Raw genomic sequence first — 16174 nt, 5'->3', positions numbered from 1 at the left:
TGAGAAGGAAAGGGGAGGAGCTTCTCTTAAAAGGGCAGCGTCAGCTAGCGGCATCCTCTGGGACCTGAGGTTCCTTATTTACCCCAGAGCTCAGGGCCCACACAGCCGCCCAATAGGACTCCGGCGTTGCGTCCATGGGTCTCGGCCTGGGCTTGCACGAAGCTGCCATGGCACACAGGACCACAGCGAGGCCGCCCCTCAGGGGGTGGCGTGCCGGGTACTTTCCCCTTTAAGAGGCAGCCGCGAGGATGCCAGAGGGCGTCGATGGGCCCTATAAAGGGGCGGGTGCGCCGAGGGCTGAGTCGGCTTCGTTCTAGTTTCCCCTACCGGCTGAGGCGTTGGAGCGGAGCGCCCGCGGCGGGGCGCGGGGAGATGGACTTCAACATGAAGAAGCTGGCCTCGGACGCGGGGGTCTTCTTCAGCCGGGCCGTGCAGGTGCGCGGAGGGGCAGCGGGGGTCCCTCTGGCTGCGCATTCCTGCGGGGTGGGGGCGGGATCTTGGAAGAGGCTGTTTCGGGGGGCGCGGTGGGGGAGCTGAAAGCCCCGAAAACACTCTGGCGGCGCCTGGGGTTTCCCGCCCCCCTTCGCGGTCCGCCACCGCCGGCTCTGCAGTCGGGCGGCGGGTCCCCTCCTCGCTGGAAAGCGGCGTCTTCACTCCTGGGGCGTCCGGCTGGCCCGTGAGGGGCTGAAGGCGGAGAGAGCCCCCGCTGCTTTGTGTCGCCTCAGGCCTCCCCGCCTCTAGGAGCGGGTGGAGAGGGGTCCCCCCCCTCCCCTGCTTGGCAGCCTGGTGCGGTGTAGCCCCCTGCAACTAGCTGCCTTGCCTCGGGCTACAGCAAGCAGACCTCTGGCTCGAACCCGTGGTGTGTGGGGGGCTGGCTCCCAAAGAGCGAGCGTGAGGCTGAACCTTTGGGGGGGGCCCTCTGGGGCACGGCTGCAGCGCACTCGGGGGGGTGTGTGTGTGTCAAGTAGGTTCTCTCCTTACCCTTATGCCCCAGGGCATCCTGCTCCTGAAGGAGACGTGAGCCCATTACGCTACTCTGTCCTGCCCCTGAAGCCTAGCCTGGGAGTATGTGGAAAGATGACAGTGGACTTCTCACTCCCCATGCCTGGCATGTAGAATGACCCGGCTCTTAGCAAGACCCATAACTAGAAATGCTGGGGCAGGAGTGGGGGGAAGTAGGGGACGTAAAAACCAAGAGCCTCCTGTATAAGCATCCTAACTATGAACATTGTTCTCTATTCCTGTGGCTTTTCCATCTTAGTAGGCATCGTGAATTATGGTTAGGGTTTTTGTAGGGGAGACTCTTCCTGTTAGCCTCCACCACAGACTAGCATATATAACGTTCACTCTAAGACATTTTGGGGGTGTATCAAAGGGAAGTGACTCTTCCCTTGTGTCAGTGGGAGTATTGGCATGACTGAGAACACTTGTGGGGGAAGCTACCTATGTGGTAGGCACTAGCATTCCAGTCTACACCTTTCTAGGTCAAGTGTGAACTAGACAAATCTTCTTCTACCCCTGAAGAAGGTGCCTCTCTGGTTTCCCTTGAATGCCAGAAAAAGAGGGCTAGGATTGTAAATGAGAAATAGGGAGGGTAACCTCCGTTTAGCATTTCCAGTGACTGTTCTATTGCAAAGCAGCTTTGACTCTCTGCATGTGAGTGGTGGTAGGACTGTGATGTCTGCTTCAAGCAGGCAAGAAGAATTTCCCCAGCCCCAGAGTAAGAGCTGCTTGAACAAAACTCCTAAAGGCTGGCACCCTCCTTTGTATGGTGGTGGGCCTCAGGTCATTGGAGAGGAAACTGATTAATGCTAGAGCATATGGGTGAGATTTGAGTTCTTATTCTTTTTTTCTACCACCAAATTGCCTGCTTGGTACTTCCTGCTAAGTTAGTCCGCTCATCACTTTGTTGCTGTTTTTCAAACTATTATCCCACCTCTACTCTGTGTTCCATTCTGGAAATGGGGTACTCAGAACTCGGCATCATTGCAGGTGCAGTTGCAGCAAAGCCCTATATTGCTTGTAAATCTTGAGATTCTTGCATGGAGGGCCCTATAGAAAGGCAAAGTAAGTGACAAATCGTGCAATGAAGAGACTGTAAAGTGCAGGTTATGATCAGAGAGAAACTGTTAACACCAGCTTTATCAGTGATTTGTTTGTGTTCTGTATCTGAATTGTGACTCTGCTCTCTGAATAAGGTGTGTGTGTGTATACACACAAAGAATACCAAGCTTTGGGCAATGTCTTGAATGGTGGTGAACAAACTGGGAGCGTTGAGAGGGAAGGGCTTAAGTAAACTACATCCGCTTTGGTAGCAGGGGGCAGCAGGCTGCTGCCTTGTTTGACAAGTGTAGTAAGGCAGAGTCCTATTGTCCATGCAGGTTTCAGAGTAGCAGCTGTTAGTCTGTATTTGCAAAATGAAAAGGAGGAATTGTGGCACCTTAGACGAGCATTTATTTAATGCTCAAATAAATTTGTTAGTCTCTTTGAGCATTAAATAAATTTTAGTCTCTAAGGTGCCACAAGTCCTCCTTTTCTTATAGTCCATGCAGTACCTGGAAATGTGCAAGGCACTTCATAAAGACTTTTTATCCCAGAGACATCACATTTTAAACAGAGATGGCTTGAAAAGGGGTGGCAGAGCAAGAGGGAGGAGGATGACTGACAGTAGCTTGAGTTGCTTTGGAGGTGCTGTAGTGCAATATTAGATCATCTCTCTTAAGGAGAAGCTTTAGCTCTGCAATGATGGTCTTAACTGTACCCATACATGTGGTAAAATGGCTGGGTTTTGCCCCACGTTCTTGGAGAGCAGTTCTAAAGCAAAGCAAGGCTGTCTGAAGGAGAGACGTGATCCCTGCTCTTGGAGTCACACTAGATCGGTCATGATGTTAGATCATCTCTTGTACAAGAGGTCAAATAGCAGACACCTGCAAGGAACTTGGAACAATGTCTGACTTCCCTTCCTACAGCTGTAGAAGGGCTGTGGCATGCAGTAATCCTGCTTGATCTGAGTGAGCACTGAATGCTGGGGTAACTGACTGAAACATGGCCCAGCTTTGGCAAACTAGGTTTACTATTTGCCTCCTGGCATGTTTTCAGAGTGGTCCTTAGTTGAACAAAATCTAGTTCTATAAGGGTAGCCAGTTGCACAACCCCAGTCAGTGTAGTAGGTGGTAAGACTCCATTCTTCTTGACTAGCTTCAGCTCAATTTGAAGCTTGTTCCTTCCCATGTGCCAGCTATAGCCTTCAAGAAGGGGTCTGTGGAACTTTCTGTTCAGTTTTTAAACTGGCTTAACAGGAACTGAAACATAATTAAGACAGTTCTGAGGTAGGACCTGGGCGCGCTCTATCGCTTAACTTGGAGGGGGTTGGGTAGGTATGTTATACTTGCCTGTTTCAACAGGCGAATGCATGCAGTGGTGTAGTTATGTTAGACCCAGGATATAAGACAAGGTTGGTGAAGTGTAATATCTTTTGTTGGTGAGAGATGAAGAGCTCTTTGTAAGCTCAAAATCTCATCAGGTCAACAGAAGAATGCAGGCTCCTCAAGAAGCTAGTTGATTGTAAACATGTCTATTATGGCAATGAGTCAGATGCAGTGAGAAGACAAATAGTTCAGGTACAGAATAAGGAACAGATGGAAAGCTTAACGATCCTGTTCTCATGCAAATATCTTGGTAACAAAAGGAAGGAGAAATGTTGTAAAGATATGGCATGTTTAGATTTGGAAGGCCTTCTAAAGATCATTTATCAAAGACTTGTACAGGGTGTAGGAAGGAGCCAGCCTAGGAATCAGCAGCTCTTCACATCAGTGATTTTTAGTGCGCAAAGAGGAGTTTATAAATCGTTTCTTTTGGCTACTATGCCCACTTAATATCTTGCATATGAATATTCACATTAATTACAGGCATAATTAAAAGAAACAAAGCAGCATAGGGCAATTGGTACCAGGGGAGTGACTCTGAGTTTTTGGTAGGTAGGAGAGGATAGGGTGAGTTGAATAGTGCTCATGAAAAACCCTCCCCCTAAAATGTACCAGTTAGATTAGTTCCATTTGAGTTGTGTCCAAGTAGAGCCTTGGTATTTGGATGAAAAAGCTAGTCACAGCATAGACTCCTGCATCATGGTGCCAGACAGGCAGATATATACACCCACAAAGGGGTAAATGGTTGTGAGCAGAGGTAGCATGTGAGTTTTTATTCCCCTCTTTCCCCCCCCCCCCCCCCCCCGGGTATCTTTGCTGTTTTGTTACGGTTGAGGGAGTTGAGGTCTGTAGCTGCCTTTCTTCAGCACAGCAAACTTTCTGGGGAAGGGACTCTGAGTTGGCTAGACTAGAACTCAGTTTTGTAAAGCACCTGGTGTTGCTTCCTGCTGCTCAAGGCATTTAACAAAATGTTTCTGGAAATGCAGTGGCTGGGAGGCAAATGGACTAGCCATTATGTTCTCAGTTATCACTCGTGTTACAGGCTGTCTGAGAGTGAACATCTAGCCAGACAGTGGAGCTTTAACTCCTGTTCCCACAGAATCTCCATCCCCAACTAGAATGTGGGAAAGGAACATTCCCCCTTAAGGGTGGATACCACTTGGTTGTGTCCATAATGTAAAAACCATTCTTATCCGATCCTGCGTCAAATACAACCACACCATGCCCCCATCAAATTGTGTGTGGAGTCTTGTGTAAAAAGTCTGGCCTCATAACATAGACAAAATCAGCTGAGCTCAACCAGAGCTGTGACCGACTTCTGCTGAACTCTCATAGTGCTACAACAGGTCCCTGGACTCCATTGACCCCTGCACATAGGCAAAGTTGTTTCCTTGCTTCAGAGCAGAAGGCAGGGCTTGTAAATTTCCCAGTGCAGATGAAGCCATGGGCCCCAGATACTGCAGGTTCAAGCAGAGGTGGCTTCAGCAGTACTGAAGTTGTGCAGCATCTTGGCAGAAAAGGTAAATTTTACATGACAATTAGTCCCCTTCTTGGCATCTTGTTTTCTATCGCATCTTGGGTGAGTCTCTTCCTTCCTCATCTTCCCTATAAGGCAACATTGAGTGGGCCTCATTTGACTGTTATGCTATTGCCCTTTAGAAAGACAGAGCAGGAGGCAGCGACTAGATCTGAGTTTCAGCACAGCAGCTAGGGAGAGTGCCCTGGCCTTGCCCTGGAATAGGAGGCTGAAGAAGACTAGTGGAAGGCTTGCAGGTGAAGGCAGTTGCTAGCAAATGGAGTTCCTTTCTTGAATGACTCAGGAGCTCTCTGGCAGCTGCCTTCCCTTGCTGTGAGGGAGTCCTTATGTACTGCCTGCCTCTCCCCATGTCATTAGCTTGACTGCACAGTCCAGAAAGGCTCCCTTCCTGCAGAGCCGAGCCCCACAGGTGTGATCTTACTCTGTTGGCGTGCAAACCAGTAAGCTGTGTTGGTTATGTAATAGGTAAAAGACTGCACTACACTTTGACTAAGCCTTCAGTCTGAGAAACAGTAAACCACCTAACACTGCAGCATAATCAAGTGTTGCTCTGCTCCATAAATTGGGGGCGGGGGATAGACTGACTGGGAAAGGACTCCTCATGTAATGGATCCAATGCACTATGTGATCCAAAGGGTTTTGCCTATAACATATCTGTCGTCCTATCCCCCCTTAAAATAAAATTTCTGAGCACGCCAGTCCCATAACCTTGCTAGCAGTACTTATGGCTAAACTCTAGTGCTGACACAGTCCTGCTGTGGATGTTGGAAGGCCCTAATAGTGCAACACCTCCCAGTACTGCACTGGCCTCACTGCATGAGGCCTGGTCCTGGCATGGAGTTGTACCACAGTCCATGCTGTGCTCCTGCACCACAATTGCCACCCCCTGGGCTTCATGGACTATCCTGAGCTTTTCCTGCTCCAGAGACTGGATGCAGAGCACTGGGATTCTGGAGGACACTTTGGATGTGGGAGATGCTTTCTGGCACAGCTTGTTGATGAGTCTTCAAACAGTTCATTCTGTTAATTTTCCTTTGATCAGAATAATAGACATGCTGGTTCTCAGAGATGGTGAGGCCCTGGACTGATCTGTAAGTGGGCTCTGTTGCCATAGAAATGGGAATCTCAAATATTATTAAAAAGGGACTGTTCTGAACATCAAAGCAGACAAGTGGCTGGTGTTAGTCTCTCTGCCAGCGTAGCAAATGTGGATGTTTCTCTATTCTTATGCACAAATAGAATACACTTTAGGGTCTTCAGAGGTTTCCAAAAATTACTTGGGCAGATGTGCGTGGTTTTACTTTTTTATATTCATGGAAACTGGTTATCTGTTAAAGTTCAAATAATGCATAATGTGCATCATTAACCCATAAACTCTGAGACACTAACCCTCAGTAGTACAACTAATACTAGCAGCCAGATGTGAGGCTCAGTTCTTTTCATTTTCCTTTTGAAAAGGACATCCCCATTCCCAACATCAATGACATGGAGAAAGAAAGTGTAAGAAGTACTTTCAATGGACGGTCTTTTAAGCAGGATCAAGTAGATCTTGTGTGGCTACTGTTTTTTGCAATTTGGTCAGCCTCTTATCTGTTTTGTTAGGACACAAATGGTCCTTCTGACAGTAACAAATATAGGCAATGTATACTCAATTAGACTTAAATTGAAGGGGCATTTTAAAATGGATTTAACACTATACCAGCATCTGCAAGACTATCCTAGTGTGAATGGCTTTCGTATCACTTCAACACAAGCACTTCGTTTGGATCCCATTCTTCTGCTCTGACTCATCGTTGGCTAAGAAGGCTATGTATGGAGCTTGATGCAAACTGGGTTTAGGCCTCAGTTTGAGGGCATATTGTGAGCTGCAGTAGCATTTTTCAAAGTGGTGCTCCACAGAGGGAGTGCAGTGTGAAGCTTCTGTACTAGAACTGCCTAGATTGGATGAAGCTTGCCTAGATTAGTTTCTTTATGTCAAACTTTATTAATTTTCTGTGGGTGGTCTCTGAAATAGCAGAGGTCACAGCAGCCAAGGGCAATTGGCTTCCACAATGCCACAGGCACTGTGTAAAATCCACTGGTAGGACTTCCAAGATGTAGCCTTGTCACATGTTCTACTTGCCAGTAGCTTGTAGAAGACCACATTTTCAATTTCAAAGGCTTCTAAGCTGCTTGTTTTAAGGTTTAAGGTGGGGAATATCACCTTAAACCTTATCTCAGTAAAAATTCAACACTAAAAGTAAAGAAATCTAAATTTAAGATTCCTACATTGACCTTAACTCTGCCTTACATCTCAGTTCATCTTCCTCTGTCTCACATGGGCCTGCCCTCTTGTGTTGTACAGCAAGATGTTCTCAGAGCACCATGTTAAGGAGGAAAGAGCAGAAATCTTCTACAGATGCTTGGCAGTGTGGCTTTCCAAGGGATTGTAACTTCCTCAGCTAAAGCTGTAAATGTCAAGGCCTTGCATATGTCAGTGTATAACTAATGTGGTGCAGGTATAGCTCAGGGAGTAGGTGCCACTGACCCACCTTGGGAAGCTTTTAGACACTAAATTACTTGACCAAAGAAAATGGTACATCCCATGTTTGACCACAGGTGATAGTCTTGCTACCTGAGCCATGAGGGCTGTGGACAGAACCTCTGTCTCTAGGACATGGTCTAATACCTTACTCCTGAGCACCAAAAGGACTTCCTCCCGTGCTGGAAGTATAGCATCTCCTCTGTCTTCCACAAGAATTGATGGGGATTCTAGCAAGCTGCAGTTCATGTCCCCAGGGGTTTGATTGCTGTTCTAGCTGCTGTGCAGAGCCTGCTAGCCCCTCTTCCTAACCCCCATTGTTCATTCAGGCTTTCCCCAATTGAGGGGTCCTATCAACTGTCTCACTGTGCTTCTGTCTCCATAAGCACTAACAGTGCACAGATTATTCCTGCTGATCGCCCAAGCCTCCAAGAGGAAACCCAACCCCTCAATGAATTATTGAGGCCCTGGAATGCAGCATGACTCTCTTCCCTGGTTGAGTGAGAGTAGCACTAAGTGGAAGACTGCACTGCATTAATCATTTACCATGTTGGCTTCCCTGCACAAAAACAAGCCCAGATACTTAAGTGGGTCAGAGGTGCATGAACATCATCCTGGGGGACAGGAAAAGGAAAAATCTGGGATCAGCTGATCCTTAGGTACCAATTGGCAATGTGCAGTGCATACAGACTCCCAGGAGGTTGTTCAATTATTTCAGGCCTGGGACCAATTCCTCTTACAATCAGGTTCCAGTAAATGGATATAGAAGGACCTAGCAGCTGGACTTCAGGAGTTGTGGGTTATCCCTAGACCTCACATCCTTAGGGAGCAGTGCCAGGGCAGGGGAGAAAAGGCCTTCTACTGCATTGTAGATAATGTCTGTGCTGTTTTCTTCCCCACTGCTTTTGTGTAGCAGTCATAGGATACTGGCACAGCTGCTTCTAGATGCAGTTTATTCTGGGTCTTCTAGAAGTAGTCTCACATGGGAGACGCTTTGGGTAGATACAGGCCCCAAAGCAAGGTTTAGATTTCTGGGGAAAGTGCAATTCTAAGGTGTTCAGAATCAAGTAAGTGAACTTACACCTTCCTCTATCCTCCTAGGAGATACACTATACTAGTGTATGTGCCAGCTCTGAATCTGGCCCTGTCTGTAATGGAGTCTCAGCTGATGTAACTTACATTCTGAGGGGCCTGAAGAGAAACATATGAGGTTTGGAGGGGGAAAATGGGACACAACTAGCAGAGCCAAGAATAGGCAAATTAAAGTAGCCGCTACTGCTGTATGTGAACTACAGCCTCTTGGATGCCTTTTCATCCACTTAATGACAAATCATGCATTGCCTCTGAACTTGCTACTGTGTGTTGCAACACTCAGGGAAATCTGAAAGTTCACTTTTTTACATACACTTGAGTCACAGGCTCTGTCAGCTGCCCTTCTTCCTCCTTCTGTAGCCTGGGTTTGCAACAGTCATCCAGCACATGTGAGAAGGAAGACTGCAAGACAAAGCAATAGGCTGTTCAACTTTTTCTGCATGCATGAATTGAAGGACTTCTTGTTAAGACTCAATAGCTATTGTGTGGTATGGGGCCATCTACCAATCTGTCAAATGGAGCAGACTGGGGAGGGAGAGAGATGTTTACTTAAGGAAGTAGCAACTGAGCTGTAAATGTAAAATGACACTTGGAGATGATGCCTTCCCTGTGGAAGTAATGGGTGAAGTCCCAAACACTGGAAGGCCTAGAGGAGGCAGTGCTAAAGGGAGTGCAACAGCCATTCATCTGCTGGCTGTCTGAAGCCAGCTGTCTCTGGAAGAGGTCTGACTTCAGCAGGTGTGTAATCAACCTAAAAACCATAAATGGCTTCTGAGAGACTTCAATCAAACACACCAGCCCTCTTGGTACAGATGCTTGGCAGGAGTTTCTAGACTGGGGAATAAGCAAAGACTGTTTTGGAAATAGAAGTAGGGCCCTCCCCACATAATGCTGTTCACAGATATCTGTAGCCCTTCTGGGAATGAGGGGGATTGAGACTCTTCATTCAGGTTCTTAAATTTGAGAAGAAATTCTCCTGTTGGAAAGGAAGAGTGCCTCAGCAGGGGAGTGCCAAAGATTCCCCAGTGTTCTGATCTCTAAAAGCTCTAATAAATAAGGAGTGCTGATAGCCTAGAGCCAAATATTGGGGGAGCCCTAGTTTGCTGTTATGGTGACTCTGGCTAAGATGTAGCTAAGATTATTTAAATGCAGATGATATGGATTCTGCCATCAGCAGGAAAAATTCTTAGTCAACATGTGGAAGTGTGAATTCCTTTGTGCTTGAGACTGGGCATGGTGTAGCAGCTTTCCTGTCTAGCACCCCCTGCCAACCCCTGGGGCAGTCTGCCTTGTATGACTTGGCCCTTGTGCCAGTCAAATTTTTTGTTCCCACCCCTTCCAGGCTTCTCCAGTTCAAAGTCCACAACAATACCCAAAGTTCCAGTCCCTTCAGCCTCACTTCCTGGGGTTTACCAAGATTCCCAAGTCTTCACCCAGAATCTTCAACAGAGACCACTCAAAGAAATCCCACCTCCAGTACTTCTAGTCCCATTCAACTCCCAGCATTTGATTAAACTTTGTCTTGGGCTCACTGTGGCAGAACCCCATGCCTCCTACTGTCTTGGTACCTTCTGTCTCATCTCCCTATTCAACTGTCTTTCAGGCCTATTGCAGTGAGAATCACCATCTCCTGTAGCCTTTATCTCTTAGCTGCCCACACCCAGCATTCCCTGCCTCTATCAGGTCCTGGGCACCTCTGCTTTCCAGGCTTCCTTTCCAGGTTCCATACACTCCTTCCTTGTGTTTCTTGCTGAGGCTCAAGCTACTGCCTGCAAAATTCTGGCTTGCTTTTACTTCAGAGCACTGCCTTCTGGCTCAGGCCCCTGCAGTCTGACTCCCAGCTTCGGGCTCCTCTCTTAGGCTAAAGAGACAGAAGCCTGAGAAGCAGCCAGCTACCTCACCTGGGTCTCCTCCCTGGCCTTCCTTCTCATGGTCCTGTGCTTCTATTATGAAGACCCAGCTCAGCTTGATCACCAGTTATGTCTAACACCCTTCCAGGTGTCACCCAGTGATCACTGTAATTGGGTTCAGGCTCCTGTTAACCTATGGCTAACTGGTATGGGGTTTATATGCCCCATCACAAAGTTTTGCCAGAGAAATAATGCAAAGTTTTTGCTTCTTTTATGACTGCTTTCATTCATGAAAATCAGACACGATTTAATGCAAAAATCCTCCAGCTCAAGTACTACTTCCCACTTTCCTGTTTGCCTCTCAAAGGGGAGACAGCATGGTTCCATGGTTATGGCACCAAACTGGGAGTTGGGACTAGAACACAGTCCACCCAGCTCTGCCACTGATCCCTATGTGGCTCTGGGCAAGTCACTTAATCTTTCTGTATATAGTTCTCCCCCTCTGTAGTAGTGCTTACCCACGTTCATAAAGTACTTTGAGATCTGTGGATGAAAGAGCTGTGGAAGTGCTAGGTACTTAACTCTCAAACTCAGGTAATACAAAAATCCCCAAGAACCGCTGTTGTGAGTGCTTAAAAGGCCAGCCACCTTGGATCACAATTCGGTCTTAAAGCTTTGTAACTGATTGCTACAAATGACCTCCAAGATTTCTAGACCTGAAAGACTTCAACCTTGTCTAAACAGTACTAGCCTACCTTGGTAGGAGGCAATGCAAGTGATAGAGATGTGCTGAAACTGTCCCCATCCCTCAGATTCCCCACCCCCACCCCAGCCCCCCAAACTCTGTTCCTGTTGCTTTTCTGCCCATGCTGATTTGGAGGGGGTAGCTTAATTGTTCCACTGATCCAAAAGATCTTGCAACACATGACAACTTCAGCAGATAGTTCTTTAAATCTAGCATGATCCAGACATAACAGGTCATTGTGTAAACAGCCCTGCTGTGCGTTTTAGGTATCTGTGGCCTCTAATATTTGCACATGGCTGGTAACTGGATGCTAAAAGGCTTTTCTGCCTGCATTTCCACATCACGTGCCAGTTCCACTTTGCTATTTATCACTTATTCTAGGTGGTGTACTGAAATGGCTCTAGCTGTGTCCACATTCAGTATTTCTCCCTACCTCAGCAGAGTGGGACTTGCTCCAAAGACTTTCAGAACAAACCCTAGCATCCCCTGTATATACCAGCATTCCCCTCTAGAGGGGCTATACAGCCCCATGTAGTACTATCCAGGAAGGGGTGGTAGAATAGGGAGGATCAGGCAGGACTTTTGTACTCAAAAGGTTCCATGTCCTTAATCTTGTCCTGTGATTGTACCAGGTATTTGCAATGTTTCAAGAACATTAGCGGGTTCTGATAGCCTAGAAAGTGAATTAGAGGGCCAGCAACAGGGGTTCATAGTTCTCAATACTCTGAAGTAGATATATATGTAAAGCATTTCAAGTTTATGAAAGGATTAAAGGTCTCAAGGGAATGCAACCTCTATACCTTCTATAAACAGAGGATAGTCTCTTGAGCCATTCTCTATCATCCAGCTGTTTTTATAGGCCTTTCTAGAGCTAATAAAAACCAGTTTCCATCAGTGCATGTTAAAATCCTGTAGACAGGCCTTTTGGGGGCTTGTTTGATCAAGTTGATATGCAGCTTTCTATCTGAATAAATGCAGGAGGAAATAGATGGGATTATTTGAGCAGGGCATTAAACTAATAGAACACTAGGCAAAATGTTTGTGCCAAATCTGACAGTGAGTTATTACCTGGCTTCCTCTTTAGCCTATAACACTTCTATAGGCTCTTAAAGCACTTCATGATAGCTAATATTACCATTTATATAGGTAGCAAGAAGTGGGTAAAAAAAAATGGAGGCAGAGCTGGGAATGGAATAGAGTAAGAAGTTGCTTACCTCTAGACTTTTATATTTAAAAACTGGGGCTCATGTGTCCTCCAGGTGGGGATGGGGAGAGAATAGCTCAAGTGTACACACTTGCTGTGTGAAAGGCATCACCAATACAAAAGTCTGAGAACCCCTGCTGTAGGCTGAGAGTTCTCCCCGGGACCCTGCCCTGAAGGGTTTATTAGCTGCCCAGAATAATGTCTGGGCAAAGGAGCTGGGGTGGGATGCTGCACTGAAGCAGCATGTGGAATATGGCAAGTGAGTTCCCTGGTCATAAAATTAGACAATAAACAACTATTCTGTGTAGTAGAACCTCAGTAAGAAAGTTTCCATCTGGGAACGTTGGCTGGTAAACTCTGGAGATGACTCTCTCAACCTTCTCCCCCATGCTGAAAACTTAGTGCTTAATTCTGCAAGGCACTCAGTATTAGTGGGAGTTGGGGGAAGCCTGCATGTTGCAGAAGTGGGCCCTAAATTTGGAGCACATTAATAATTCTGCATAAAGGAATGGGATATCTGTGCCACAAACTATCTAGTGCTTGACATGTGAACTGTGAAACAGTCTGATTAGACTCTAGCCTCCAATTAATTTGGATTTTAATAACTTATTCCTAAAGGGAGGTAGGCTAGTCCTGAATGCAGGTCAGACCAGGTTCTATTTTTAGCTCTTCCACCAGTCACTCAGCAATGCAATGCTCTCTACCATGCTGACTGTACACAATACTTGCCCTCACCTGTAAGGTTCTTGGAGATCTACGGACAAAAGCATTAGAATTGTAATGAGGATTTTAATGGGCTCATTCCCTGAACATTCCTTTAGGGGAATGTCTAACCTGCTAGATGTGGCAGGTCTCACAAAACCTCTTCAAATGGCTTAGCTCCCTGGCTTCAGTGGAGCAGACGTAATGTCTTCTCCCTCTCTCCCCTGCTTCTGCAGTTCACAGAGGAGAAGCTGGGCCAGGCTGAGAAGACTGAATTAGATGCCCACTTTGAAAACCTTCTGGCCAAGGCAGACTGCACCAAGAACTGGACTGAGAAGATCTTGCATCAGACTGAGGTGTTGCTGCAGCCAAACCCTAGTAAGCACTGATTCTGTGGCAAGTTTGCACAGTGCTGGTGCTCTAACTGGCACAGCAGCAATGGAGTTAATAGAAATTCCCAACAGCTAGTGATCTCTGCTGAATCAGATCTACGGGGGGAAATCTGAGGGTGGTGCTTGCAAAGACACAACCATCATCCCCAGGGATGGGCAGAAAGATGGAGTATGTCAATATCTGGTTGGCATTCAGTAGCCTTAACCTGCCCAGTGGATTCTGAAGAGGGCAAGAAATGAGAACTGACCTCCCTCTTTCTCCCTGTACTCATGCTTCTGTCTCAAGCATGGTGGCCTCCTATACTGGCTATTGTCATGTGAGGGCTCGGTGGGTGGGAGCATCTCCCTCTCCGTTCTCCCTAGTTGCTTTTGTGACAGCCTGGGGCACTCTCATTCCAGGTGTCAGAGTGGAAGAATTCCTTTATGAGAAACTAGACCGGAAGGTGCCATCTCGTGTTACCAATGGGGAGCTGCTGGCCCAGTACATGGTGGAGGCAGCCAACGACTTTGGGCCAGGGACTCCATATGGTGAGTTACGTGGTATTGGCAAGTGGGCAACGTCTTATGTGCTTGGTTCAGTCCTTACAAATCTACTGGAGTTCCTAAAATTATTCTCTCCTCCCCACCCAGCCCAAAGATATGAGACCTGATGCCTCCTGTTTTCCAGTGCCAGTTAACGCTGGCAGGCTTCTGGGGAAAGCTTATGGTGTTCACTGTGTACCATCTAATACACTTGTGTAAGCAAGAACCAAACTGGAATGTTGACATGCTGATAGGTTCTTGGTGATAAACTCAAATGGAAGAATTTTGGATACTACTAAGATGGAAAACATGATGCACTGTGGATAAGCTGGGTTTGCTGTAGCACTTCAGATGGTGATTGTGCACAACTGCTTTTATTTCTATATTGGGATGAAGCTCTTATCCACAGAAGCTCTTGCTTTGGCTTCAGTTTGTCCACCACCTAAACACAACTGGGTTCAAGTTGCTACATCCTAGGTGCCACACCAGTGGTATTGGGCAAGATCAGCTGCTAATGTTCTAGTGCCTTTATAGGCAATAAGAAAGGAGTGGCAGAATCCACAGGAAAAGCCAATGGTTCTAGAAATTAGCTTTCCAGAGTGAATACCTTGTAACTAAATGCATGTTCCAGCAGCTTTGCCATGCGTATTACACAGGGCCAAAGGTATCTGAAGGGCTGTGATATGCAAGTGAATCTGTTTGCTCCATTCACTTTCCTAATAGTGGTCATGTGACCCAAAGGGTTGCTTCCCCTATCCATGGTATTAAAAACTTGATCTCCAATCTGACTCTATTGGGCCATTACCAGACTTCTGAATTGAAGAGGACCAGTAACTGGTTCAAGCCATGTCTCAATTCTCCTTGGCTCCACTGAACAAACTATTTTTTTTCCTTCAGCCTTTGCTCTTCTCCACCTCCTCCATATAGTTATCTGGTCAACATTTGCTTTCTTGTTGCTCAGGGGCTAGGGAGCCAATTAACAGATGGGGCAAACACAGACAAATTGGCACAAGTTCCCCTCCATAAGGTTTAATGCTGGGAGCAAAGTCTCTAAGTAAATCTACTCTCCTCTCTGGAGCCAGATTTCCATATGCTGGAAATGAGCTGCAGCTCCCTGGAGCAGCAGCATATTACAGGCAGTGTCTAAAGACCATCTTTACGATGGCATTGCAAGTTGCAGTGAGTCCTACTTGCAATCTATTCTGATGGCTCAAATTTTATTATTGGCTCTCTCCCTCCAACCTACACCCCCACCCCTTCACTTTCTAACTTGTGCTTTGAGTAATGTGTGTCTCCTCCTTAGTGCTGGGTTTAGACACTCCCCCTACCCCGCACATACTTTTAGTTAAAAGGAGGCAAGCAGGCCACTGTGGGGCACTACCTTCCACATAACTGGAATAGCTGAACTGAGTATCATGGACCTTATATTGCTAATGGAATCTCCTTTAGCCTAAGTGTTAATGGCCTCTCCTTTTGCAGTAGGAAGATCTAATTTCTAGCTCTGCCTCAAACTTCTTTCAGAGAGGAGAATGGCTGGGAACCTGTGAGTTTCCCCATATTAGTTTCTTCTCAGCTGAATGGTTACCTGATAGGGTGAAGAGGGAGTGTGGAACTTACCAGGGTAGCTACTGGAGTTGGCGTGTCCTGGCAGGATGCAGTAAATGCAGGGCAATAGCTGCAGACAGCACTACTGTGCTTGAGCAGTGAGTAGTTGGAAGGTGAAATGTCTAAGGATATGACAAAATGGCTGCAGATATTAGTACTTTACTTCTGGCTTTGGGGCAGTCTCAATCAACTTGGCACAGTCTGAGTGGCCACCTCATATGACTCCAGGAGCAGAGGCTTTACAGAATATTCATTTTCACTTTTATAATTGAAAACCTCTTCACAACCATGAGGGCTAGAAAGCTTGAAACTAAACCTTAAAGGCTCAAACCCTGAAGGGAACCATGCACAGTTCTTTTAAAAAGCTGGGTTTTTTTTCTTTTGTGGGGGGTGGAGGTACTGACTCAAACTCTGCATTTTGGCATTTGTTATCCTGTAGCCTTAGCCAGAAGTCCTGACGGGTTAATGTCAAAACACACAATAACACCTTTCTGCCTCTCAAAGCCAACAGAGAACCCTAAGCCTACTAGAGGGACCCAACTGCTTCTTAGGTGGATGGACTCTGAAATCAAACATTGA

At 46.7% G+C, this 16174-nt stretch overlaps 1 protein-coding gene across 8 annotated transcripts in view; it reads left to right on the top strand.

The window, feature by feature from the left end:
- Positions 1-22: 22 nt before the first annotated feature.
- Positions 23-16174, top strand: part of SH3GLB2 (SH3 domain containing GRB2 like, endophilin B2) — a 39328-nt gene continuing 23176 nt past the window's right edge. For 2 of the 8 annotated variants that reach the window (XM_037879348.2, XM_037879346.2), the window contains exons 1-3: positions 268-435; positions 13313-13454; positions 13868-13996. In XM_037879348.2, coding sequence (XP_037735276.2) covers positions 373-435; positions 13313-13454; positions 13868-13996 — 334 coding nt within the window. In that variant the 5' untranslated portion in view covers positions 268-372. Of the gene's footprint in view, positions 436-13312; positions 13455-13867; positions 13997-16174 lie in introns of all 8 variants that reach the window. The other 6 variants (XM_037879351.2, XM_037879347.2, XM_037879349.2 and 3 more) reach the window with 6 other exon arrangements.

The sequence above is a fragment of the Chelonia mydas genome, chromosome 16 (assembly GCF_015237465.2).
Source record: "Chelonia mydas isolate rCheMyd1 chromosome 16, rCheMyd1.pri.v2, whole genome shotgun sequence".
Lineage (NCBI taxonomy): Eukaryota > Metazoa > Chordata > Testudines > Cheloniidae > Chelonia > Chelonia mydas.
Note: the sequence above shows the minus strand (reverse complement) of the source record. Positions and strands in the feature narration are given on the sequence as shown.